General features: G+C 44.9%; 2 protein-coding genes and 1 long non-coding RNA gene across 7 annotated transcripts; all 3 read left to right on the top strand.

Moving 5' to 3' along the window:
• The first annotated feature begins 216 nt into the window (after positions 1–216).
• On the top strand, positions 217–8,502 carry mnd1 (meiotic nuclear divisions 1 homolog (S. cerevisiae)). Its single transcript, XM_011612775.2, has 8 exons — positions 217–581; positions 816–881; positions 1,011–1,068; positions 2,688–2,836; positions 3,549–3,623; positions 3,709–3,823; positions 6,569–6,613; positions 7,724–8,502. The coding sequence occupies exons 1-8, from the start codon at positions 579–581 to the stop codon at positions 7,828–7,830; spliced, it is 618 nt and encodes a 205-aa protein (XP_011611077.1). The 5' UTR covers positions 217–578; the 3' UTR covers positions 7,831–8,502.
• LOC115253224 (uncharacterized) lies at positions 3,831–6,568 on the top strand. The gene is made up of 2 exons (XR_003891496.1): positions 3,831–5,744; positions 6,416–6,568. It is a non-coding gene; the product is annotated as an uncharacterized lncRNA (long non-coding RNA).
• A 746-nt stretch (positions 8,503–9,248) lies between the features above and the next one.
• tmem131l (transmembrane 131 like) lies at positions 9,249–27,227 on the top strand. 5 transcript variants are annotated; one of them, XM_029850468.1, is made up of 34 exons: positions 9,249–9,674; positions 10,378–10,451; positions 13,432–13,475; positions 15,359–15,430; positions 17,068–17,191; positions 17,314–17,430; positions 18,114–18,218; positions 18,849–18,926; positions 20,214–20,367; positions 20,992–21,050; positions 21,133–21,238; positions 21,312–21,414; positions 21,502–21,646; positions 21,781–21,951; positions 22,038–22,104; positions 22,180–22,303; positions 22,382–22,451; positions 22,541–22,650; positions 22,732–22,801; positions 22,886–23,019; positions 23,126–23,268; positions 23,348–23,534; positions 23,616–23,801; positions 23,908–24,063; positions 24,144–24,726; positions 24,805–24,920; positions 25,017–25,186; positions 25,262–25,504; positions 25,581–25,659; positions 25,728–25,840; positions 25,917–26,010; positions 26,106–26,173; positions 26,254–26,387; positions 26,570–27,227. In XM_029850468.1, exons 1-34 carry the CDS (start codon positions 9,551–9,553, stop codon positions 26,867–26,869), a joined length of 4,623 nt encoding a protein of 1,540 aa, XP_029706328.1. In that variant the 5' UTR covers positions 9,249–9,550; the 3' UTR covers positions 26,870–27,227. The 5 variants fall into 5 exon arrangements, with proteins under 5 accessions (XP_029706328.1, XP_029706327.1, XP_029706329.1 ...); XM_029850467.1 differs by having other exon boundaries at positions 9,250–9,674; positions 22,035–22,104; positions 24,808–24,920; XM_029850466.1 differs by having other exon boundaries at positions 9,251–9,674; positions 22,035–22,104.
• Positions 27,228–27,382: the final 155 nt, after the last annotated feature.

Below are 27,382 nucleotides of genomic sequence, written 5' to 3'. Positions count from 1 at the left end.
CATTTTGCATTTATAGCTGCTAACCCAGCCTCAGACAAATTTCCCCCAAATTCTTACATTCAATTTTGTTGTTGTAAGTTTTTCTTTTGGGGAAACAGACAGAAATAAATGCTTCTTGCGTCAGGATTCGATATAAGCAATGAATCGTATTGAACACAAGAGGGCGTCAGATATCCACACTGTAAACAAGGCTCCTCCCCTATAACGTAATGCCGGATTCCCTTGCAGTGGGAAATACTTTTTTTTCCACATATAAAAAACAAAATAATCAAAAAATGGTCGTGATTAAGCAGTAATATTAAGTTAAATAGAATCTATTGTCTTTATATCGCAGAATAGCACGTGACATAAGTGATTTTCGCCATCACCACGTAAATGTGGATTGTAACTAGCGATTGTGCAGAAATACTAAATTACGATCATTTGAATGCCGCACAAGAAAGTGTCATCCATCCGCGGGAAATTCGGGTCTGTCTGTTTATAAGGATTATTAATAGCTTCGAAATACACCATCTAACAGAGTAAACGACCAATATCTCTACGTTAGAGGAAGAAGACGACACAACTAACAAAACAAGATGGTAAGAAATTCGTTTGTAGCAGCCGATTTGTTTGTTCAGTGGGTTGGCTGGCTTTACTGGGTTCATTTAGCTCTTAGCTAAGAGTTAGCAAAGCTACTCGATCCTGCCTGTAAACTATTTAGCATCACGACTCTGATTATGACATGTGCTGTAACTATAGAATTTAATGTTATGATTTATACATGTTACTGAAAATAAACCAGATCTTATGTGGTCTCAAACTTCACCGTACAGTCCAAAAAGAAAGGGCTGAGTTTGGAGGAGAAGAGAACTCGCATGATGGAGATTTTCTTTGAAACGGTGAGATTATTTTTTTTTTTTTTAATCACTCCCTTAATTATTTATTGTTTAACTCAGGATCAAGGATAGTAGTTCTACTGACTACATAAAAGTCTTGTTTTTCTTAAAAATCTTTCTTTTATTTGATAGAAAGATGTGTTTCAGCTAAAGGACATTGAGAAGATCGCCCCCAAAACAAAAGGCATATGTAAGTAGTGAAGGAAAGATGCTGTTCACATTCAAACTTGGATTAAACTGCACATTTTAAATAAATCAAACAAATCTAAATCTATAAAATTAAATAAAAAAAAGAGACCGTGGAAGAATCTTACTTAGTGTACTTAGTTATTTCAGATATTCATCTAAGAGATATTTAAGGATATACGTACTGTTAACCTGATGCATTTAAATTATATATTTACATATTATTTTTCCTGCTATTTAAATAACTGTGACATTTTTCATTCTGGACTCGGTTGCAAATGCAGAGAAGCCAGATTAGTGCATGGACAGTGCTTTTGTTTCAGCTTCATTTTCGCATGCCTTTTATTTATTGTTATCACTGCATCTTTCAACATACCAAAATTAATGGGATGGCTGAGCGTGCACAATTCGCTGCAGCCTTTCAAAGGGAAGTCGTTTTGCTTCAAACCAGAAATATTTCCATTTTATTTGCTGTTTTCCTGTTTCCTCTGCCGGGAACTCCTGTAACGTTTTATATCACAGGAAGGGAAAGAATACAGTCTTCAGGATTTTGTGTGTTGGTTTTTAATCATAATTTTAAAAAAGAAAAACAGTTATTTGAGTCAATTTTTTACCAATCGCTGGACATTTCAGGTGACCCCATTTGAATTCCAGCTGAGCCCACTTCAGGGTCGCAGCTCAAAGCTTGAAAAATGCTGCTTTGCCCTCATTTAAACCAAACGGTTTAAATGAGGTTTAACGGTTTAACGGTCCAAACCACAACTTTGCCACGAATTTAGCAAATCTGCCTCTTGTCTGGAAAAATGCAACATTGCAGATAAACGATAAAGGGTCCTTTCAAAACTCAAAACATATTTTAAAAGTTTTCAAAAGAGTCAATGTAGGTTTTAGTGCCTTGAGAATAATCCATGTTTCATTTTCTCACACTATTTTAAATGAATACGTGCAACGTAGTGCAGCATGCTCATGTTCTGTACTCTGCATCACCATGACAACCAGGACTAGCTGTTCCCACCTTAACCCGTGTGAGCAGTTTCAGCCCTACCAGTAATACCAGCGCCATGCCTCTGCTGACCTTTATTCAATAAACAATCCATATTTCATCGCTCATTTCGCCCCACAGAGGGATACAATCAGTTCCTGTCCAAATGTAAACATACATTGGATCATTTCTTTGTGAGCGTGTTGTTGAAGCCGCTGTCAGATTGAGTGAATGGGGTGGGGGAGGGGACAGTCGTACACGGCTGCTCAATATTTGAGAATATGGTGGTAATGAGTGGAAAAGAAAAAGGTAATTTGAATCAGATGAACAGAATAGAGCCACGTGTTTGTTTGATATGTGCTGCTGGTGAACATCCTGCCAGGATTCAGCCTGTCGTGTGTGGGAGGATTATACTTCACCACTGACACTTTTCAAGTTGGAGCTCTGTTACGTCCTCCCTCCCCGTGTTCTTTAAAAGGGTTAAATCTGCTGCATATGTGTGGGTTTGGGTTTGCAAAGTTGCGCTATTTTTACAGTTTGAGCAATCCCGTTTTTCAGATGTTCCATCCTAAACTTTTAACAGAAAGACTGTCCACCATTTTAATGTGGAACGCGTGTTTCCTTCCACCTGTCACTTTAAGCTCCCATGACGGTGAAGGAGGTGCTGCAGAGCCTGGTGGACGACAACATGGTGGACTGCGAACGAGTCGGGACATCAAACTATTACTGGGCCTTTCCCAGTAAAGCCCTGCACGCTCGGAAGTGCAAACTGGAGGAGCTGCAACAACAGGTGACCGATTAATCGGCTTGGACATCAGCAGCTGACAAGGCCGGAGGTTATTAAACGAAACTGAAAAACCAGTGATAAGAACAGCTCGCTTTATGTGCCAGAGACGCTCGGAGGATTTTTAATTTTTTTCGAGGTCGTTCGGGCAGCTCCAGTAAATTAGGTCAGCATGTGATGGCCTGGAAAAGGGTTTCTGGCAATAGGAAGTGAAATAAAATGCTGTCAGGAATAAAAAATGAGCCACAGAACTCCCTTTATCCCGCATTAAATTTTGTTTTCTTTCATAGTTTTTTCATAGTTACACATTTTAATGTTCTAAATAACACCAGTAGATAAACAATCTATTTATACAGCTAATTTCTATTTTCTCAGAAGTAAATGTTGCGCTTCTGCGGATGCCTCAGCATCTGTTGTGTCCCACTTCTCTCTCCCGTTGCTTGGAAGACAGATGGTGTGAGGGAGGTGACTCCGTAGAGAACTTGGCCACCACATTTCTGGGACGCCATTTAAATGCTGTAGAGCAGCGATCTGTCAGATCCAGAGTTTAATGTTTCCGTAAGCTGAACAGCTCACACAGAACAGGCCGCCGCGTTTGTTCATCAAAGTGGCTGCACTCGTCCGACGGTTTCAGTCTGAAGTGGCAGGTTTTTAGTCGTGCAAGCTACTAAAAACGTAATAAAACGGAAATTTGAATGAAAGTTTATTTACTTTCAAGGATTCTCAAGCGAAGCAGCGGAAAGCATCCCTCGTGAAGGCGGTGGAAAAAGCCAAAGAGGGGCGACAGGATACAGTAGGAAGATATTCCAGTTGCAAAAACATCACATGTTGTCATAATTACAAGTGATGACTCTGAAAACAAAGATCTGTGTCTGCAGAAGGAGAGAAGCTCGCTGCTCAAGGAGCTGAAGGATCTGAGAGAGGAGAAAACTCGCTTCCTGGCACAGTTGGATCAATACAAGGACTGTGACCCAGAGGTTGTTGAGGACATGAGTGAGTACAGACGAGTTTCAGAGGCTTTAATACCTGAGGCAAATTTAAAAAGCTGCTCTGCAAATCAATGAGCGGTTTAGGTTCATTGGAAATTAAAACGGTAGAAAGCCAGCTATTTTATTTTATAGGATATTCCCTTTAAAATGTTTTAGGGCTTCTGTATGTGCTACATTTGGTTAACCATAAAACATCTCTTAGAATTGGAAATTACGTTCATGCTACGATTACTTCAGTAGCCATTGCAGAACGACGACGACGGTGTTTGGTTTCATTTTAATGCATTTGAACTCATTTAATTGTAACTATTAACTTGACAGCATATATAGTGTTTAACGTCCGCCTCACTAATAGTACGTGAATAGCTGTAAGGAGCTGGAGCACCCTCTATGGGTTGTTGGTGACCTTTTTCCCCATTTAAAAATACAAATCTTGCCTCGCATCTGGAGATGGTTCATCTCTGCTACTGAACCACGTCTAAGTTTCTACGAGTTTGCTGCGAATCTTTGGGATAATCCTGATTAACGCAAATGCTGACATCTCGGATGCAACGTCGCTCTCGTCATACATTGATTTAAACACATCTTGGATATTCGTTGGCGTGTTTCTGTACTTGCACAAATGCTTCAAACGTGTAGACAGCTGTAAGTAATCTCAAAACGGCGAAATCCCGAATTTATTCAGAACTCAAAACAATTCGAACTAAAACAGAAGAGGATCAAAACTCTTCGTTTCAAACGTCGCATTTGGCCAAATTGCTTGACGTTAGTACAGCCCATGGACAGAAGGGTTTAGAAAAAGAAGAGGACAAACTCGGCCTCCGCTCAAATACACCTACTCGCTGCCTAAAAAAACACGGGCAGGAAGCGGACAAACGCATCGCCGGAGCCTCAGCGTCACTTTGGGACCGAAACAGCAGAACTGCTGACGTAGAACTCGAAACCAACCATCCTGATGTATCAGACGCCAGCGTTATTTACTTCAGCTAACTTCAGAGGTGATGAGGGAGACGTGACCGCCCTCGCGTGACCTGCAGGAGGCTGACGATTTATTGAATCGTCAGGTAAACGACGCCTTATCTGAGCAAACACGGTGCGGACAAACATGCTCATGTCGTCACAGGACTCGTGTTTAAATGCAACGCTGAGAATTTCTCAGTTTTTAATCTCTAATCTCATCTGCAAGCAACAACGGTATCTTTGAGTTTAGGATTGGCACAGCTCTTTCCGGTCGATCCTTTTAACCTTTGATCTCCCACCCTCGAAATGAGGAAGATAAAAATCCATTGGAGACAGAAGGCGAGGCCGTCCTCCACCAGTTACACACCCCCGCGCGCTATTAGCGGCGTAGCAACAGGCTTCCCCTGCTGCCTGTGCACGCTACAGCTGACACGGAGGAGGGTGTGTGCGCGTCTGCCTGCGTGCTCGTTTATGTGCGTCACACGTGACACGTCGTAAAAGCTATCTGCTCTGTTTACCTGCGCCTCCCGTCGTTTCCCCACAACGTTGCTGGTGTTTTTCCACCGTGAGCAGATGCCCCAAAACCAAACCGCGGCCGTTAAGCCAGCCGCCCGATTATTAAGTGAGCTGAAAATCGGGTCTGGTCCTCGTATAACCAGCGGGGTAAATATTTGAACAAGCTAAAGTTGAGATGATTACACCTCCTCCTGGCCAAAAGAGATCAGTGGATTCTGCGGGTCAAATAGTCAGTTTATGGAGCAAGTGACGGAGCGATATAACAACAAAGGCCTGTCTTCTGTCTTCTGTCCTACAAAATAATGAATAATTGCTTCAGCAGAAACTTTAGATTCACCTCTGGAGTCTTTCAACCTCCGGCGCCACAGGAAAGCACATTGTTGGGGCCTAATCTCTGTGACAGCTGTTGCAGTTCTAATCCAAACCCCAGCAACCCTCGTTTATGAGGAGTATCCCACTTCAAGTCTCCGGCTTTTTTTTTCTTTTTTTTGAATTATTTACAACCGTAATAAATAAGTCTGCTAACTAATATCGGCGTGAGCGGGTTTCAATAGTGCGAGGATGAGACTCACAGCTAGTGTTCCCTTGATTTAATAATTATAATAGTGATCTTAAATTAACCAGACGTAATGAGATTAAGGAAAAGCTTCCTCTTACGTTTAAATCTCATCTTTTCCACTTTCACCTTGTTGTGAAGCCACGTTTTCCTGTTTGGCTTCTTAGTTTCATGTCATCACAGGCACAAATCAGCACACACCTTTCTTGGAGCTGCGAGCCCCTCGGGGGAGGGGGTGTCTGAAATGTGCGCTAAGTGCTCCGGTGTTTGTCACAGTGTTATGGCTGGAGTGAAAGGGGAGAACCGAGCCTGCAGAGTGGGCTCAGACCTGTTTGTGCAGATGGTATCGTGGGATGTAAAGCACACGTCCTGTGTGTAGGAATGTTGGAAATATGTCCACTTAGTTGTCCAATTCATACAATACTCAGGACCAGTTTGTTATTACACTCATTTACTTCTGCCTAGAGATGTTTATCTGCGCAGAGGATCCAGTCTTTCGGTGTCAGGCTGAAATTGACACCATGTATCAGAGTAGCGCTTGAAGGCCTCTTAACTCATATTCAGCTCTATTCCAGGCATGAAACGGGCTCCTTCCAGTTGCAGCTTCAGGCGATATGAACTGTCTGCGTTAAGTTGGCTAACCCGGAGCAAATTATCTTAAATACACAGGTTAATACAGGGCACCACGAGCCAATACGGGTCCCTTTTGTCTTGCAGGGAAGTCGAACGTGGTCGCGAAAGCTGCAGTTTCCAGGTGGACGGGTGAGTTGGTTTGTGTTGTCCCACAGTCTAATGCAGGTTTTAGGTTTGCTCACAGGGATGTAGCCTGTGCAGCTAAAGACAGGCTAATCAGTTTAAACATCTTGATATTTCAGTTCAGAGTCAGTGATGAGTGTGAAGCAAAGGTCAGTGATTAGTAGATATCCCATTCAGCTGTTAGTAGGAACCACAATTTAAATGTAACATTACAGATTTTACAGTGTTGCATTTAAATATGGAGTGAAAATGACTGGCTGTGGTGATAGTGTGTGTGTGTGTGTGTGTGTGTGTGTGTGTGTGTGTGTGTGTGTGTGTGTGTGTGTGTGTGTGTGTGTGTGTGTGTGTGTGTGTGTGTGTGTGTGTGTGTGTGTGTGTGTGTGTGTGGGAGAGTCCTGCAAGGTGACATGTTGAATCCACACAAACGGGGTGCATTCATTGACCTAAGCAGTAACCTTGGCAACAGCTGGCCTTTGACAGTAACCCAGCAGGCCTGTGGTGTTATTTTACTGTCCATCTCTTTTTTCTCTCTCTACCTTTTCCTCAAAATTATATTCATTTTGAGGCGCCGTGACTCATAGCTGCTGCTTCCATGACGACACCCTCCTCAGCTGGAGCTATTTCAGCCGTTCCAAACCTCTTCCTCTGGTCTGGACCAAGCTGACAGCGTCGCATTAAATCCCCTCCAATCTTTTATTTTTCCACCGCTCTGCCTGCTCTCTTCTGTGTTGAAACACACCTCAGGACTGGCACACAAGTGCATATTGTTATAGTTTGAATACAAGGCGTTGCTATTGAAATGAATCACAGTTTGTCTTGAGAACGGCGGTGTTAATCTGCACTGTGTAGAACAGATGTACTGGACTCGCCCCAGTAGGATTTTATTATATCAGAGGGGGTTCGTCAGGTGAGTAGAGCCAAAACTCACACAAGCAAATATAATTAAAAGGTAAAAAAAGGTCCCCTGCTGATCTCAGCGATCGGCCCCCACACCATTGATGACCCCATGCATTGACCCATGACCCGTGTGTGTGTGCGTGCGTGCATGAGTGTGTGATGATGCGTTTGCCTGCATTTCAAGGCCTTTAAAGCAGAGTTTTTAATTGGTGTTTTCAGACAATATTTTCTCAATCAAGTCGTGGACCAAGAAGAAGTTTGCCTTCGATGAGAACCGTATCAATAAAGCTTTCGGGATTCCAGAGGACTTCGACTACTTGGACTGATGACTGGCTTGTTTTTAAAAAAAATGAAATGCAAGGATTCCTCGTGGTGGGTGTGTGTTAGCGTCATGGAGAAGTGGGTGTACCTGGAGCCTGTAGGTTCATATTTATGACCTGCGTTAGTATTTGAAGGCTGATATCAGCGACAGATGGACTCTGTCAGCAGAGACGTTAATTTGTTGCAACAGGAGAAGAGAAGCGCTGGCCGGTAACGGCTGCGAGGGGGTCCTGCTTCAACAAAACCAGGCCATGTGACTTCTGGGACACCTGTTTGGATGAAATCTGAGAGCCCCCGACCGACGACGGAAAGGGCTCAGCTCTTAATTGTGTTAAGAATAAACTCCTGTGTATTTTTTCCTCCTTTTTTTGTCTCTTCTGACCAAAAGTGCACATTCATGGATGGAAGAATTCAATTCTTTACGCCCCGGTTCAACCCAGTGTTACGCAGCGTATTTCCTGCTTTCTCCCTGTCACTCAGGGAGAACAGATGGTTTTAGGTTCCGTTTGCAGCCGGTGATGCCCTCATACGTCCAGATCGGTTAAAGAACATTATGCGAGCCTTCATTTGTGTCTCTCCTGGAAGATAAATGATGCAGACATGTTTGAGTTCTTGTTCTGTTCTGTGGATCATTAAAGTTTGATTCTGTTTTTGCCGCATTCTTTGCGACACAATATCACGACCTGTCTCGTATCTAGTGAGCTTGTGCTGAGCACCCTGGGTTTAAAGGGCACCGAAGACTTTTCCAAAGACTGAGCAAGAAAATGTTGAAGCCTTGCTGCAGGTTTCCCTGTCGAGCGGACACACCCAGAGGAGCCACCTGAGCGTAAATGCGTGTGCATACCTGCCCGACCTGTCCCACTCATGATTCATCACTCTGAAACGCTGCGATCTCCAAGATTAACCTCGCTGATGCAACGCCTCCAACTTTAAATGGTTGCTTGGTTGGGAGTTTAACTGAGCTGAGAGAAAAGAGGGTGCAGATTTTCAGTCCTTTAACAAGATTAAAGCAAAGCTTGCAAGTAATGTTGCAAGTTTAAAAAAACCAAAACAGCTGGTGGAACATGGAGGTGTAAACAGGTCGGTTACCTGATTGGATGGAAGAGGTGAATCCCTGAGGAGATGGGAGGTGGCAGATTAGCTAAAAACTGCTTCTTCTCGCTGAAGAACAGTAACGAGGTGAAGGAAGGAGTGCGAGCTGAAACTATCCTGTGAGGAGGGAAAAAACCCCATAAATCAGATAATGAGGGGAAACGATTTGTCTTGTGAAAAATCTAAAATGGTTCCTCCATCTGCAGGTTTCATCAGATTATTTGTGACATTATGCAACGCACAGATGAAGCAGACGTGCGCAACTGCAGATATCCTGCAATTAGGCAAGAATGGAGAAGTGCTGCTCTCTTTCAGACTTACACCCCGATCAAGCTGTGCATGTTTTGCACTGAGGCAAGTCAGCGCAGGCAAAACTCAACATGAAACCATCTTTTTTTCACTGTAATTCCAACAGCGACAGTTGGGAAACCGCTTGAGGACGCCTCCATGAACCAGCATGCAAGCGAAAACTAAGGTTTACTCTAGTAAATAAAAGCGAAACTAGTGTGTGTCCACGCCGAACAGTGTGTTCGTGGAGGCGGGGGCCGACGCGGGGGGAGGGAGCTGGTGCCGCTGCGAGAGAGAAAGAAAGAGCAGAGCAGCACAAGGTAGGCTGCTAACCGAGGGGGCAGCATGGCGGAGCTTCAGGACTTCCAAGCAGGCAGCCACTGTCACAGGAAAACGTGGATCAATATACTATTGGGAATACTACAACTACTTTTGCCGTGCGTACAGCACGGGGGGGCGCAGCTGCAAGGTGGGTGCTCGCCTTTATTTCGCGTTTCAGGTGGGGAAAACCCCCCAAAACGTTAGCGCGTCCCATGTAAAAATGGGGGAAAAAAGGGAAAAAATGTCAACTCAACTGGCGTGACAACAGACGCTTGGTGATCGTGGCAGCGATACTGCCGAAATGGGGATTTACGAATAAATTGATAAGAACATTTAATTCTTGGTGCTGCACATGTATTTATACCCTTTTAATTCAGGGGCTCGTAGCCAATGTCAGCCTGCTAGTTCTTGCTAGCTGCCCGTGCTGTTCCGAACGATAACTTGTTTAGACGGGGAAGTTGATCTCGGCAGGCGAGGCCTTGAAGAACATTTAACCCTCGTTCTTTTTAACGCAGTGTAGCTTCGAAATGTATTAAAGCAACAACAGAGCTAATTATAGGGTCCGAGGACCGCAGTGTCGAGAGCGATGTTTTCCAAGTTCGTTAGCATCGAGCTAACCCTCCGGCTAAGTGAGCAGCTAGCAAACAGCCTTTGTCAGCCTGCCGATGCGAAGTCATTTCCTCACTTGTCTGTGTGATTATCTTCGCCGTTTCACTGCATTCAGATGGAATGACCCACCGTCTGAATGGAGATCGATGACTCCTTTTGTGGCTGTAGCTGCTGCTCGGCTGCCTGTGTTGTCAGTTTTGCTGTTTGCAACCATAACATCTCCCCGATCTCTCCCATTAAAGCCCTCAGTCAGGTGTCCAGCAGCGTGGTCGAGGTCTGGCAGCCAGAGGAAGCAGACCCATTAGTCCCACTTCAGGTAATTTTCCCCTTTTCTCTACTGTTTTTGTGTCCAGGCAATACGATTGTAGCCAATGCAATTATCAAATAAGAATGAATGCAGCACTGCAGCCAGTTGCACGAACACGTGTGCACGGCTGCGTCTTTTGTGCTCCAGTTTGCAGTGAGCAGAGGTGTGTGTTTAACATGCACGTATGTGCCAAGCTATCCTCCATACGACCTTGTTAACTTTCTACAGCAGAGAGTTTGCAGTTCTCTAAATAGTGAAGTGAATCCAGCTCCAGGAGTCTCTCCACCATGTGGCTCCTCCTTTATTTTCTTTTGTACACGGTGTCCATTGTGGACTTCACTCAGTATTTCCCACATGGAGAGCTCCAGCGTGGCTCCTGCGCTACACCCCAGGCCCCTGTGAGGATCCCTGCGGTTCCTCCGTAAAATTGTGTTGCGCCTGATTTTTTGCTGTAGCGTTCTCATTGTTGCCTCACTGCAGCCATGTAGGTGTGCGAGACCGTTACGTAACAACCCAGCAAGGATAAAAACAGCAGGGTTGAATGTTGACTGATAAACCTGTCATGAGGTCACCAGCTGACTGTCATGTTACCTGAGGGGGGGGTGTGGCAGTTTCTGCAGGCTTTTGTTAACACAACTCAAAGCCATGAATAATTTGGTGGCTTTTTATAGCGCGCTTGCTTTATGCTTGCACAATATATCCTATACCATTGCGGCATTGTTGCTTGTTGCTGTATCAAGTTGGGCAAACTAGAACATCTTTGTTCTGCTTGATTATAAAGTGAAAACCACACGTGTATTTATATTTTTGCTTGTTTAATCTTAGATCCAAAAGACAGTATATTGTACAAGTCATTTCCAAAAGCCTAAATCATACAAGATCAAAAGAAAATGAGCATATATCATTCTTCTTTCCTCCATTCTTCCTTGCATTGCAGACAAATTGGCAGATGGCAGGATTGTTGACATTGTTGGGGTGTCGTGTTTAGATAGGCAGCGGTGAATGGAGCGTCTGTATTGGTTCCACAGGCGATGTGAAATGAAGCGTGACATGGGAGCCTCCTGATCAGCTGGTTAAGTAGCCCACTTTTACAGTACGTTGCTGTGGCGACGCGGGAGATGCAGTGTTGAGGAGTCTCGGTATCAGATCAACTGGACTGATATACGGGGGGAAACGACACTTTAGACATCTTGATGTCAGACTAGGTCCTGGATTCCGGTTGGCTGCAGCTCTTCCGTCCTGACCGAAGCTCCGTGGTGATTTGGCCTCGGTGATTAGCGTCCGTCTGTTTGACTTTCTGTATGTAAATAGACTCTCGTCGTAATGTATCAAATCCTGGTCACGAGAATGAAAGCGAATACCCACGAGTGAAGACGAAAAGTGATATTTGCAGGGCAGCGACCACATGTCTATAAGGGGATGGAGAGTAATGGCTTCCGCCCTCCAAGTTAAAATGGTCCGTCCATTCACCTCCCCTTGAACGCGATGCGTGCCCAGAGACGGGCAAAGTCTCCCGATTCCAGTGCACCTATCGATGGCGCCGTCATAAAACAGCCCCGAGTCCAGTTGCTCTCTTCCCTAGTGCACCAGAGGTCCAACAGCAGCCCCGGTGGACGGAACCGCCCCGTTGCAGACTGCATATCTTTGATTTGAGTGATATGTGACGATGGTGCTGCTCATAAACTCGGTATCTCGCCCTTATGTCCTCGGTCATTATAAACGACATGAAAAGCATGCTGTGGCTGCACGAAGCATAAGGAGGGGGCAAATATAAACTTGTTGATTAGCCAGGGGCGTGATGTGTGGGACAGAATCAATGGTCAACAGTAAATTGTGCAACTTAAACAAGTTAAATGAAATTAATAAAATTAGTAATGAAGGAATTTTTAATATAGCACACTTACCTTTATTTTATGCCACTTTCCGACATACAAGTCTACTTGCTGGTAGATCATCAGACAGTAAATAGTGATGTAACTACTAAACTTTGGCCTGACTTTAAAGGAGAAGCCTGAGCAGATTTCAAGATCTCCTGAGTGGGGGCATTATGTAAGGGTGCATGTGGAATGACGGATCAGAAACCAATTTGCTGCCCTCTGCCTTTTTATTTGCGGCAGCAGGTTTCTGCTTTAACGTGCCAGATTGTTCCTATGGAAACGGTATGTTCTGTGTATGAGGAGAGCGGAGCTTATCTGTGCAGGACATGTTTGCACTGCTGCTTGAGAAACGCCGTTGTCGTGTGCAGTTACTCCATTTGGAGCCTGTTTTGATTAAATACACTCCCGCATGAGGATATTGTTTACGACCTTCATTCAAACCTGCTTGTGTGTGTTTTAACCACTCGCACCATTTTGGCACACAGCAGTGTGTGTGAACCCATTCTGACAAGAAACAGGAAGTAGTTTAAATGGCCAGGAAGTGCGCTGCTTTTTTTTCCCCTTCAAGACGCCACATTCTGGCTGAAATGGTGAAGTTGTGGGATTTTATTGTAAATTCTTTCCTGCGAGCTTTGATGCAGCAGTGGGATTAAAACAAAGGGAATTGATCGATGTGGTCGGCAGGTCATTACAAGTACAGCTTCGCTTAGTGGCGTCCATGGTGTGAAATCTGACAACAAACCAGATTCATACGGATTATTCTGTGAACTACATCGACTGCTGGCGCTGGCACAACCTGCTGTCGAACCGTCCAAACCCTGGGAGACGGGGTGGAAAGACAGATTGCCAGTTTCCTGGGGCGGTTCCAGTTTTCTCTTCAGGCATCCCAATTTATTCACAGTAAAGTGACATTCTATCCCTCATAAAGCCCCTGACATTTCAGGGAATAAAAGACGGATGCAGCTGGTGTCGAAGTGTCAATTTTAAAGTCGTATAGCAGATTTACATCTGTTCAAGCCTCCTTTTCATGCATTGGTGTCATTGCAGGAGGACTTGTTGCTCATCTGATCATGTTGACTGAGGTGTGTGTGTGTGTGTGTGCTTATTTCCAGATGGAGAAAGAGCGAAGGAAAGATGGTCTTCCACTAGAAGACAGGTATGCATTCTTCATGTACAGGGGAAAACTGGGCTTACTTTCACACTCATGTTTGGCGCTTGCACGTACACTCGGCAAATCTTGTTGGTATTTACAGCTGCGCGAGGTTGATGAAACGTTTCCACTTGTTTAAGAGCGACTCCTGGGAGCATGTCTAGCGTTTCCACCGAGCCACATAAGTGCCTAAAAACCCCGAACAGCACGCAGATCACGTCATTGAGGCGTGGTTTGTACAGGCCAACGCGGTCAGAAACGACTGTAGCGCCGCGCGCTTTATGCAGCGAGTTCACACAAACAGGAAATTACTTCGCAGCTTAAACTGTGTCGTAGCTGTGGTGTGACTTATTTTATATTCACTGATAAGTGAAAAGGCCTGTGGAAGCCCTTCCTCATGTTCGGGCTGTGTTGTTTATGTTGGGGAGCAGGGGGGGGTGTGACGAGGGGAGAGTTAGGGGGCGTGCGTTAGCGAGGCACAGAACCAAATTCCTGACTAATTTTAGAACTCCTTGAAAGAAAAAGCAGAGGTCTAACTTTTCCAGCTGTTTTTTTTTTGTTCCTCTAAAAAATTGTCCTGTAAATACACATTTGAGGGTAAATAAGGCATATTTTTCATTTTATACCTTTAGAAATTCTGACTTTAGGTTGTTTTTACAGGTCTCACATACAGAACACTTCACACTCAAAGAAAAAGCCCAGTTATTAGTACAACTAAACTGTTTAAAGTCCCCATCTCATGGTTTTAGAGTCCAGATATTGTATAATAATGTACCTGTACCTGTAACATTCTGTGTCTCTTGGAGCTTTTCAGTGCTGCAGTGTTTCTTGTTGCATGTAATAAACCTTTACTGAACAGTGCGACTGCCTGGCTATTTATAAGTCCAGCGAGGTGACAGGCACAGGAGGCTTCTTAGTGCTAGTTGACCTGCAGACCTCCGTAGTGTGGGCTGTGAGGCCTCTCGTGCCTGGGTTATCAGGCACTTGGCAGGCCTGCCATCACTCTCTCCAAGCCTAAAGTGCAAAGCACGTTACAGCTACAGAGGTTAATCTGCCTGTGGAGCCCTAGTTCATATGAAAACACTACATCTTCACCTCATTCTGCTGAGTATTGGAGAATTTCCATAGCTCTCCTTGTCTCTTGTCTCCTTCCATAGCTCTCCTTGTCTCAGCAGATTGATTTAACATTTCCTGACACCGGTGCTCCTAATTTCAGTGTTGTATTTATTCTTCCTCTGCTTTTTGTAAAAACACATGGTGACCAGTTGACCTAAACCCTGCACTGGGTCTGACCTCTCATAGCTGAGGTCACCGCTAACATTGACTTTATTTGAGTTCGACCCAGGGGATCGAGTAGCACCAGGCATAACTTGTTATTTTTGTACTGTGGCAGTGGACAGAACCTTCTACTACATCTCAGCGGTACCCTGGTTGGTTCCTATAAAAGGGCATAGGCAGTGAAGTTCAGAGTACAAGTCTAAAGTAAAATGTGGCTTCATGTAGTGATGAAGCCATTCTTGTTTTTACCTCGATTCTTGTCGGGGCAAGTTGTTTTAGTCTGTGCAGGGAGTAGGTGAAGTTGCCAGCTGTATCACTTGCATCAATGTAGATTCCGCTCTTAGTAGATGCTCTTTATGGAATAAATAAGCGTTCATGAGCTCAACGTATCAATGTGGAATCAATCACGGGCCCAACTAGTCCAACAACTCAGGTTAATCAGGAGAAATGTGCTAAAAATGTGGTAGAACACTTTCTAAAATCTAATCTAGAGGTAGTGTCAAGGAAAACTCCCAACATCGGCTTCAGTGTCGGAACATCACCGAGTCCCAGATTTCTTGTCATTATACGTCTGCGTGAACTTGACTTAAATATTCTCTTGTGAATTCTAGCTCTTCTCCATACTCGCGGGAGAATGGGTGGCCCCTGCATTTTCAGCCCCCAGCGCTGGATTTTGGAACACAGTAAGTACCTGTTTTGACCATCTTGTTTTACGATAATTAGCGTGCCAGAACAAGCGTATGTGCTGGCCCTTTTCCAATGCTACGCAAACGTCACCTATTTCACATCACCGACGACTGGTTCTGAAGTGTGTGGGAAACCCCCCCCCCCCCCGACTTGATTTAACAGCCTTAAAATAAACCATTTATGTCAGAGAACAGAAGGGGAAGATTTTCAGCCTTCACAAACCGAAAGGATATCCAAGTATGGCATCAAGTTTACTTTCCCATCGTACACATGCACTGGAGAGGGTTCACCCCAGTCGGAAGGACTCCGAATGTCACCGTTTTCCTCCATTACCAGATATATTGCTGTGCTTGGACAGCGGTGGGCATTCTTCCCGTTAAAAGCAAACACAAACTGCAGAAACAAAAATAAAACGAGGAAATTTGGAAAATTACCCCACACATCAGACTGTTGTTACAGTTTCTTCTGTGGGAACAGAAGAACGAAGGAAACTCGGAGAGCAGCCAGGAAGTTTGCATTTAAAAATGTTTGAAGAAGAAGAAGAAACAATCGCCTGCCAAAATATCTTTAAAATAAGTCATTATTTGAAGATCAATTAAGGGTTGTCAGCGTCGCAAAACATGAGTTTCATTTGCTTAAAAAGAAAGCAAATGTTGGCACAATCAAACAGGAAGTGAAAGACGATTCAGCTTTAGCTTTCAAGGAAGATGGAGCCCACTATTATTTCAAATAATGTAGTAACTAGGAATCAAAATGTCACATTGCAAAGTCTATCTGTGTCCCATCTTCATGCACATCCGTGCATATGCCACGTGATGATTGGCATCACATTTGACGCTAATCGGTCAGGTCTTCTGTAACTTCTTTTTATTGCACAGAGAAAGGAAACATGTTGCTCCATTATGTGGGTGAGTCAGAACACTGCAGAAGACGGTGTTCAACAGTTTAGTCTCAGATAAAAAAGCCAAAATGAAAATAAACCTGGACACCAAAGCTTCAGACACGAGCTCTTTTGGAAGCACCTCACAGTTTGTGCTTGTGCAATATGAAATTATGCCATTTTGACTAAAAAGGAAAATCAATTAACTGGTTGTTCTAATGAACTCCAGCCGACTGTGGATATAAAAGCTATTTAAGAGGCTGACATTTCGCGGCAGCAGTCTGCTGCAGAAGTGTCCAAAGCTCGCTGTGCAGATGGAACCCAAAGCTTTTTCACAGGCGTTCTCATGACCTTATTTGTATATGTGGTTTTACGTGTGACAGGCCTTCTCAGTTTAAACACGAGGAAGGCCAACATGCCTCTTATCATCTGTTGACAGAGCCAAATGGCTACATTTCAGTTTATAGCAGATCGTCAATGACTGAATAAGACTGCATTCTTTAATGTTTTCAGTCATAACAGTTGCCTCATTCACGCTAAGTGAGCAGAGAAGTCATCCAATTTAACAAAGATGAATAACCTACAGGGAGTATAGGAGATTTGTTGTGTTGACGCTGTTGACATGTGATCAGAAATTAGATTTGGGCCACTTTTGCTCCAGTCTAAATGTTCTCACGCGGCGTACCGGGACCTTTTCAGCACACCTCCAGCTCACAGGGAGAGTTCTGATCTTGTTTTGTTTTTCATTTGCAGGCCGCTGGGGCTGGCTAGAGCCGAAACCATATATATACACAATCCCAGCCCGGAGGTTCCTGTGACGTTGTTGTCAATGTTTACAACAAGCAGACATTTTTACGTACCTTTCTTTCACAGAAGAGTAAGTGGTTATGCATGTTTATGTGCACATCTGGTGTTACTTATTTACTACATATGCAATGAGTCGTGTTCTTTGCAGAAACGATGAAAAACACACATCCATGCCTTATTGTCCTTTCTTAGGTGATCCCACCTAGAGGGAAGGCATCTTTTAAACTAATCTTCCTCCCGTCCGAGGAGGGCAACGTTGAAAACACTTTATTTATAAACACATCGGCCCACGGGCTGCTGTCATATCAGGTCAGTAGCATCAACGTGGCCCCTCATGTAAAGTCTCACCTGTAGCATCAATGATGTGTCTCTAAAAAATAACAATAATCCTTCATCCAGGTAGCCTTTTTTTCACCATGTGCAAATATTTGCTTGATATTTTCTGAGCTTATAAGATCTGTATGCCCAGTTTGCTGTTGAAATATTCACACTCCAACTGAGAGTTCAGGTCTGAAAAACTAAATGCAAATGTTTTTCTCTACTCTTACACCACCAGTGTGTCATCATGGTCATCAAAGTCCTGAGCTCACACGTTCTGACATATGTTAAAGGTTTAAAGTGTTCTGATGGTCACGTGTCATCTGTTTGCACAGTGTCAGCTTTTTAACTCTGAGATAAGGTTTATTCAGCAATGTGTAAAGTGATTAGTTTAATCTCACAGCTCTTCTAATCTGGTGCTGTTTCTCATAGCAAGCAACAATCTTCCTCTTTAGATGCAACCTTAAATTGGCAGTGGCTCCTGGCTTTATTTTCTGCTGGTATTAATGTTGTTAAGCAGCGGGTTTATTATTACACTATGACTGCCGCTACCAGTTCAGTCCAGGGTCACAAACCTGACTTGATCGGCCCGTTTGCGTGCCGGTTCTGTCTTTAATGCAATCCACATGATTTGTCGGGTCTTCTTTTTAATTCAGTTTTGCGCTCCTTTCCAGGTGTTTGGTGTGGGAGTTCACCAGGGTTCATTAAAATCTGTCCAAAGGAAGGAGAGTCTACTACTATTCCCTCATATCCAGAGCATTAAGTTGACCCAAACTCAGGCATGTATTACTTATTTTGCTGGCTGTGCATATTATAGTGTTGAGTAATCATTGGAAACAGCTGATTTCCCTTTTCCTGCCAGCCCAGATAAACAAACAGCTGCTAACATACAAAGTGAGGCTCTGTGATGCGGATTAGCTCTCAAATACCTAATGAACTCTCAATCACAACTGCAAATGTGAATCTGCAACATACTGACATGCAGTGAAATGGCAAACCACACACGTGACACGTGTCAAGACTTTAAATCGTGGGTAGGTGTCACCTCCACAAACAGGAAGTGGAGTGGCAGTTGCGAAATGTAACAGTGGCTTGGGCCGCATCATCCTCAGGCTGCAGTTGGGGTTTTTTTTTTGCCAAATGCAGCATTTTCTTTATACTGCTAGCTGCCTCCAACCTAAATGATGTATTTTAGCTTATGATCTAACAGACAAATCATCTGGCTGAAGCTGAATTTAGTCCCTTTCCTGATGTTTGTTCCTCATGGCAGAGTAATAGCATGTTTTTTAACCCACAAAGTAGAAAGCCTGAGGCCTGGAGCCTGTCACACCAGATATCAGACGGAGGACAGAAATACACACTGAAGAAGCTGCCAGAAGCTTATTGGTTTTACCATTCTGTTTCCTCAGGAAGATGACTCCAACAGCACAACGCTGGGTCTGCTCCTGGAGTGCAACTTACCCAAGAGTTTATTCAACAGTCCCCAGGTACTGGCCTCTAACACAAAAATGGGTTTTCTTGAACCAATAACCTAGATCCCTCATACAGTAGGTTTTACTACAAATACTAAAGTAATCCAATGTAATTGGATCCATGGTGTTAAAACAAGCAACCCGCTGCCAACAAAATGTCCTCCATTAAAATAAAGTCAATTTTCTTTATTTTATGAGAATTTCCCTCATTTCCTCAATACAGTTGTGTAAGCAGTTTATCTGAGTATTACTGGTTAATTGTGATGATCACTTAGCTGATTCTTTAGAAGAAGAAAACAGGTTTGACCATCAGTAGAGAACGCTTTATTCCTGGTGCCTTAGAGTCTTGTAGCAGTAAATCCAGGTGTTTGAGGTGGAGCAAATGTGACGAAAACCTCCATCTTTGGTTCCAGGTTGCATTAATTCTTATACTCCTGTCACGCTCGCTGGGTTTCAGACTCGTGGGCCTTCTGCTCAGACAGCTGGGCTCTTCATCTGTTTTCTCTTGAGCCTCGGAGGATGAGACCTCTTGCCAGACTCCATAATTGCTTTCTCAAGAGTGTCTATAATTGACACGGGGCTCCCAGTGCTTGCATGGTGCAATCATGATGATGCAAGAGGCGACTGTGTCGTCATGACGGAGACATGAACAGAAGTCATTCTAAAGTTATGTTACTGTCCCGACTGTGGCTTTCAACTATTTTCCAAGATTATCACCTGTTCCTCTAAACTCTTGGAAGATTAAAAAGAGGCACACTCAACTCTGTGTTGCTCCTTTGGTTTCAAGGGATTAGTTTTGCTATTGCCGTGGTGAGCCCTCGTGGCGCTCGGCCAGGGGATCTGTCGGCAGATCATCGGCCACTGCTTCACTGTCTGAGACGAGTCTTGGTTTCCACAGAGATTTGCACCTTCCCAGTTCACATTTATCACCCTGAGTTGAGGGACGAGGTGGGGGGGGTGGGGGTGGTTTTAGGATCCGCTGTGTTTTTCTTCCACCCCGGTCACCGTTTGTACCGGGTGTCAAAGGGCAGGGTGAAAACCCATTGACTGATTACCTACTGATTAATGGGGTCATTTTAGGTGCCGCCGGAGTTTTGACGGCCAAATTGTTTAAGTTCATTAGATCAGTAGATGCTTAATATCTACGTGCACTGACAGCAGTCTGTGGAAACCTCGGAACATGCAGAGTGTCCGGCAATAAAAGTATTCAGTATATCACGGAATTTCTGTTTTATTCCTTTCGATTCTCGTGCTTCTCCTGATCGGTTCACAGTATTGGTTTGTCTGTCTTGTCCTGAGCAGGGGTCCTGCCTCCAGAGTGAGGAGCACCTCAGCCTGCAGATAAACCTGTCAGCACGCGGTGACCGGCCCGCTGACCTGGACAAGCTCAAGCCTTATGTCATTGAGCACATTTTGGTGCTGCTGGTGGCCCCCACCGCTGGACCGGCCGCAATAGGTTAGTTTGTGTCTGGCTTCCTGTTTGTTTTCACATTCATAATGTTTTCATCTTTTTCAGCACAATTAAAGAACACTTAATGATCCACTCCAAGAACTTACCAAAAAAATATGGCTCTATTGCTGCGGCCATGTTAATAATAACTGTTTCTAAACATGTGGCACAATCTCCAAATGTGTAGAGTTAGCAGCATGTGTAGACAAGTCTGTGCATTTGCTTATGTCAATATATACTGTATATATATGTATGAAAGGTGTGGGTAGTTTTTTGCTGTATAATCACAAAATGACACAAATTAATGACTTAAAATTCTAAACAAAGGCTACAACATAAAATAGGAAAAGCCAGTTTGAGAGGCTCAATGGGGCCATAAATAAGTACAATTCACGGGTCAAAAGGCAGAGATAAATTTGGCAGAGATAAATTAAACAACAATGGATGTGTCTCACTATGATTTATAACTAGTGTTACAAAACACACAAGTGCATATATTTAAAAAATAAATAAATAAATAATAAATTGCTGCCTCCAGGATCAGGTTTCAGGAAACTTTTCTGTATTTCAGTCAGACTTCTGTCACATCTGTACATGTCTGTAAACTGTCTGTAAACTTTTTTTTGGCAGATCACCCAAAAATAGGAGTATATATGTTAAATTCTGGAAGCAAGAAGCTTTTTATTAAAGTAAGTGTTTCATTGATTTCTATTTAAGGTTGTAGCCAATCATACACAGATGAGACTTTGACAAGTTGATTTATCCCCACAGGACATGCAGGTGCTCACAAAAGTAGAGACCAGCCTTAAATTTAATCGGATAATGCTACGGTCAGAGGCGAAGAACTTCACTGAAGTGGCTGCACTTGCCTGCAGAGGTGAAAACCTATTTTCTAATAAATAATTTCCAATTTATCCAACTACCTCTCTGAAGTGCGACTGTTGTTGCAGGTCCACTGCCGGGCCATGAAAGGAAATGCATTAGTCATGTCAGTTTAAAAATGCTGGGAAATCAGACAGCCCACAGTTTCCCTGGAATACACATTGCAGACCGGTAATATCTTTACTTTAATTCAACAATTCCAACACGCAATCCTGCTCCGTTGCCTTGTACACGGCGTCTTGTTTTTCAATCCTGCAGGTGGACACAGGTGGATTTATTCAGCCTGTTGAAGGTGAAGCAGAGAGACGCAGACACGATGGATCTGTGGCTGACAAATTCCTTCCTGTCGCCCATCACTGTGATGAATGCCAGCCTTTCACACAACCTCCAGGGAGCACTGAAGGTATTCACCACTGCAGCCAGTAATGTTGGGAATTCTGGCGACGGCTATCTTTTCGACCACGCGTAGACTCGATATTCTTCCCTCTGCTGCTGCAGCAGGATTTGATGTTGTCTCTGATGCCCCCTGTGTGTTAGGTGATGAACTTCAGCGGTGCGTTGATAGTTCCTCAGGGGTGCTGGTACCTTCTGTCCCTGCAGCTGCTCAGCACGACCCTACCTGTCAATCAGCTGTCTGCATTGAGCCTGTACACCAACCTGGGCACAATCCTGCACATTCCTTTTTACTTCTACTCCACCCCGTCCATGGTGAACAACCAGCCATAGTTTAAAGTTTAAAGGTCTGGAGATAGACGGCAGTCCGTAGTGCTAACAGTTGATGTGTCTGTCAGCAGGGGGAGGTGGTGTTTGAGACCGAACGAGAATGTGGACGACCCTGTTTGCTCAGGTTGTCTGAAGCAGGTGAGACACGGCTTCAAACGCTACAGTAAATAGACTAAATTGTGAGGAGTTTAATGTCCTCCTCCTTCCCTTCAGGTCTTTCAGAGTGGCAGCGTTCCCTCCTCCCAGACTTTTTCTCCTCATCTTGGCCTGTAGACAACAAACTGGCTGCTGAGCTCTGCTCTCAGTGGCAGTGCCAAAAAGACAAGCTAACTTGCAGGTACTTTGTTGCAGTTTTATTTATTTATTCAGCAATTTTAAAATCAATATTAAAAGTATTTTTTTTTTGTCTGCTCAGGTGGCCCAGACTCCCAGTAGAGACATCCAGTCCTCTGGAATTTGGGGCTACACCTGTCAATGAGAGCAAGGTGGGCAACACATGGACTCTTCTGTCTAGCATTAAATCTATTCTATTTGCCTGCAGCTTTAATAAAAGCTTGCTCTCCGTTTGCTTTAGGTAAAGACGTTCACTCTGAAGAATCCGTCCTCTTCAGTGGTGTCTGTAGAGATCCGTATTCTCTCCTTGTACCCCGCTCCCCTGGAGGCGCTGGAACTCCTCTCCAAATGGTTTGTCCTTGTTTAGTTTTTTTGGCCGTGTGTAAATTTCCCAGCTGCCTCAGCAAACCACCGACCTGTTTTCATTCGCAGGTTTAATATCAGCCCCCTGTCTCTCAACATCAGCACCTCAGAGTTTACTCTCTTGGCTTCACCTCCCAAGGTAACGTCCTATTTTTGTGCTCTCCATCCCCCCCTCCACCCCTCATCCCTCTTAATTATTTTCTTGCCGAACATTTCTGTGCAGGCTGGTGAGAATGAGGAGGACATGATGGGAGAGGGTGTCCTGCGTCTGCTACTGCAGCCCTGGGAGACCAGGGAAGTCGCTGTGGTCTTCACTCCCTCTGATCACAAACCCACCACAACCCTCCTCATCATCAGGTGCTCAGTTGGTCATCAGGCCACCGCTTTAGAGCCTGTTGCTATTATCAGGCACTGAATAAGTCCTAGTTGAGCTTTTAACCTGTTTTGTCTTCGTCTGTTGCAGAAACAACCTGACAGTCTTCGATATGAAGATGGTGCGGGGCCATGGGGCCAAAGAGGTGCTCAGAGTGGGCGGCAAGTTGCCCGGCCCCGGAGCCTCTCTGCGCTTCAACGTTCCACAGTCAACTCTCATGGAGTGCCGGGACGGTGAGAAAAATGATATTTTAGCTCAATTTTGAAGCAAAAACAAAGAAACCCAGAGTGACTGTCGCTGTTTCCCCCTCAGGCCTGCGCTCCAATAAGCCACTCTTCGCCATTAGAAAGAGTTTCAAGGTGGAGAATGCAGGAGAGCTTCCTCTGACTGTTCTGTCCATGAATATAAATGGATACACGTGTCAGGGATTTGGATTCGAGGTGTTGCAGTGTCGCCCCTTCAGTCTGGAACACAACAGCTCCTCTGAGATCACCATCGCGTAAGTGTTGTTTGGTTATTTGTGTTGGTCCTTAATGTTTCCACTTGAGGGTGACGTGCAATGTCTCACCTGTGTTCTCAGGTTCACGCCAGACTTCACCTCATCCTGGGTCATCCGGGACCTCACCCTGGTGACGGCACGGGGCACCTCTTTCGCTTTCACCCTGAATGTGACGCTGCCGCACCACATGTTGCCTCTATGCGCTCAAGTGGTTCCTGGGCCCAGCTGGGAGGAAACCTTCTGGGTGGTCACACTCATCTTCACCTGGTCAGTTCCTCTGAAGTTCTGCACAATTGAAGGTGTAAACGAGGGTCAGACACGAAGCTGAAAGTTTCCACTCTCTAATGTTTGTCTGATCTGCTCCCTGTTTCAGCTTCTCCTTGTTTGGTGTGTGTCTGATGGCCTTCCACCAGGCCCAGTATATTCTGAGCGAGTTCTCCACACCAAACGTCAGGAGCAACCACAATTCTGTGCTGTCCAGGGAAAACAGCTCTGTCAACAACAACAACAACACGCCCAATGGAGTGACGTATGTGAACCGATCTTTCTGAGGTGAATTCATCAACTGTTTATGGTTCCTTATGGAGTTTTGTGCTTTGTCTTTTGCAGTAAACCAAAGGGCAGTTGTAAGAGCTACGTGGACACCTGTCATACCTCAGATAAGGGAAAGGGGCGTGGCTCTCCAACCCTGGCCAACAGCCCCGCTCCACGTCATCACGCCTCCAAAAAAGGTTCCTCAGCCACTCCATCTCAGGCACAGAAGAAACCCAAAGTTTCACTCTATTACTCCAAATACAAACCCAGCTCCACCACAGCCCCTGGTGTGATAACAGTAGATGAAGAGCACGAGGACCTGACCCCAGAAGCACCCTTGACCCCAGAGGCACCCCTGACCCCAGAGCCGCCTCTGTCCCCGGTCCCTGACATCTGCAATAATAATGAACCTGCTTTCATCAGTCAGCTGGATGAGAAGATGTCTGCAGACTTTAAAAAGGAGCAGAGCAATATCGAAGACACACTTCCAGCAGCAGTTATGTTTCCCATGGAAATGCCTGCTGGTTTCCCAGGCAACGTCACACTGAGTCCAGGACCGAGACCGGGTCTGTTGATGTGCAGCCCTATGGAGAAGAGCTGCACCGAGCATTATGCACAGAAGATGGACTCTGATAAAAGGGACAGTTCTGAATTAGAGGTAGGACACGTTCACTCAGTTTGGTATTTTTCCTCATTGATGACAGGATGAAAGAAAATCACTGTTTCTTTTACACAGCAGCTGAGAGAAGATGAGAAAGGGCAGAAAAAGAAAGCACAGAGTGCTGAGACACTTGCTTTTCCAGGGAATAGTAAGGGAAAAAGGAGCCGCAGGAAGACGGAAAACATCTCCAGGTAATCTGAGTCCACTCAAATGTGTTCTGAAGTCTTTTACAGATGCGTCTCTTTATGTTCTAACTTAATATCATTGTGCCTTCATTACTGTCAAAGTGCTCCTGAGCTTGATGTAGTAGTGATTCCAGAGAGGGAGAAAGACCTCGATTGGAAAACGGGCGAGCATAACAACAGCGGAACCCGCAACAGGAACCGCTGCTGCAACGGCCCCAAATCAGAAGCACCAAAGTCTGGACAGAGCGCCGAGAGCTGCCTCAAACAGAACGGTGGGCCTCCCGTTTCTGCTGCTTCACTCGCAGCGTGCTTGGGTTTTAGTCTTACTGGTCCTTACTGGTGTCCAGCAGGTGTGTATCCAGCTCGCACCCGGCGAAAGTGCACCGTGGAGAGGCGCGGCGGCGTTTGCGAGTCAGGCTCGGACTCCGGCAGCTCGTCGGGGAGCGTGAGGGCCAGCAGAGGGAGCTGGGGCAGCTGGAGCAGCACCAGCAGTGTGGAGGGAGACAAAGAGGCTGGGGCCCGCATGCACCCCTGCATGCACCCCTGCACGCACCCCTGCACACACCCCTGCACTACCTCATCAAGAAAAAGTAAACACTGATTGTCATTAACGAGGAAAAGCAGAACCACTGGCAGACGAGTCATGGCTGATACTGTCTTTGACAGGGGAATCCATGTACAGCGTCACTTCAGGAGAGCAAGACTGCTACCGTGACGCCGTGAATGCAACCTACAAGACTTTAAAGTAAGTTAGAAAACATTTATCTCTTTTTTTGACTACTGCACATTCATTTCTGTGTGTTCCTTGAACAGTTTGTACCACAAAGAGCAGTGCCAAAGCCCAGATCCCCCCACCTCCAGTTTCATCCCCAGTTTTGCTGCTGTGGCTGCAGGAGTGGACAGGAACCCAGATAAAGACGTTCATGGTAAATTGCCACATTCTTTCCGGAAAAGTCTGAAACGATAAGCGCGTGCGCGTGCACTGACCAGTGTACCGTTCAGATCCGACAGGTCAATATTTACCCGAGTTCAGATACAACACCGCTGAAGCTCTGCCCTACATACCTCAGCCAGCCAACCCTGCGGTGTACAACAGGTGGGTTTTATTAAAGCCTCTGCAGCAGCGTTCGTCTGCTCAGTTTGGCTGTTCGATCAGTTTGATTTATTTATTTTTTCCTTTCACTCCATTAGGTTTACTTGGAGTGGTGCCAACAGCCATTGTAGCCCCTACGCCTACTGTGAGGAGAGGAACTACATCGGTACTGTTTACTTCCAACCTTAATATTGTCTGCATGTGTGTGCACACAAGGCTCACCTGTTTGTCCTCCTGCCGTCGTAGGTAACGGGACATTTCCAGGTACTTTTCCCAGTCAAAATGTTCAAAGGACACACCGCAGTCAGGCCGGCTGGACCGAGGAACAGCCTCAGGAATCGCCCTCAGCCTGGGACACTGCGGCCTGTGTGGGCAGCAAGGTGATTCATTATGATCATTAACTCTCAAATGAAGTCTCACAGGGATCTGTGAGATGATTGCATTTAAAGGAACCGGTATTGGCACATTTTGCTAGGTCAGAAAAGGATCTGAGAAATGTTAAATACTTGGCTGCAGCACCTCGTGCATCTTGGACATTTAAAGGTGTCTCTGTCCTCCACAGCCATACTTCTCTGGGACACGCAGCCTCTCACCCATGTCCAGCCTATTCGGATCCATCTGGACCCCTCAGAGTGATCCCTACCAGCGCCACTTTCAACCAGAACGGTCCGCCCCCGTGTCTCCCATCACCCCACCTCATTCTCCTTTGAGCCGGGAGTTAGAAGGGAGATGCGCCCCAAACCAGTTCTCCAGCTTCAACCCGTTTGGCCCGCACATGAACCTTGACATATGGAACTCCGCCTCCAACCGCAGCTCCAACTCGCAGCTCTCCAACGACTCCGGCTACTGCGGAGATGTTTAAAAATGGAAAACGACAGCCCTTAAAACATAAGTGCAAACATATAAATCAATGGTATGTAAAAGAAAGGAAATAAAAATGAATGTTCTTTTATCAATATTGGGGAAAATGTGAATATTCCTTTTATGTTCCCATTTTCAAATGTTAAATGTTGTGAAAGGTTCAGCATTTGTTGTATATTTTTCTAGATGTTTTGCAGTTTTGATCATAGAAAATAAAAAAAAAAAGGTTTTGTACTTGACCTCTCAGTCAGGAATGATTTTCGTAATGGATCACCATGACTACTTATCTACCATAAAGTTGGTTCAATGTGGAAGGAAGTGAAGGAAAGTAATATACATTAAACCTTAAATGTTTGGGTTAACGTAAGAAACTGTCGATTCAATTTAAACTGAAATTTCCAGCAAGGCCGCAACAAACGGCTCCTGGCGCCATTACAATATTACACAATACATCACTGGCACAAATTAAATTTAGGCAAAAGTAGAAAACCCCATTTTATGGTAAGTTATCCTC

Source organism: Takifugu rubripes, chromosome 17 (assembly GCF_901000725.2).
Source record: "Takifugu rubripes chromosome 17, fTakRub1.2, whole genome shotgun sequence".
NCBI lineage: Eukaryota > Metazoa > Chordata > Actinopteri > Tetraodontiformes > Tetraodontidae > Takifugu > Takifugu rubripes.
Note: the sequence above shows the minus strand (reverse complement) of the source record. Positions and strands in the feature narration are given on the sequence as shown.

Bases quoted from the DNA above. Each gene is read 5' to 3' on its own strand.
- mnd1 (XM_011612775.2), top strand. The intron at 3,824-6,568 runs GTGAGTACAGAC...TTTGTCTTGCAG, and splicing joins AGAGGTTGTTGAGGACATGA to GGAAGTCGAACGTGGTCGCG. The intron at 6,614-7,723 runs GTGAGTTGGTTT...TGGTGTTTTCAG, and splicing joins TGCAGTTTCCAGGTGGACGG to ACAATATTTTCTCAATCAAG.
- tmem131l (XM_029850466.1), top strand. From the start codon at position 9,551: ATGGCGGAGCTTCAGGACTTCCAAGCAGGCAGCCACTGTCACAGGAAA. The intron at 10,452-13,431 runs GTAATTTTCCCC...GCTTATTTCCAG, and splicing joins ACCCATTAGTCCCACTTCAG to ATGGAGAAAGAGCGAAGGAA. The intron at 26,174-26,253 runs GTACTGTTTACT...CTGCCGTCGTAG, and splicing joins TGAGGAGAGGAACTACATCG to GTAACGGGACATTTCCAGGT.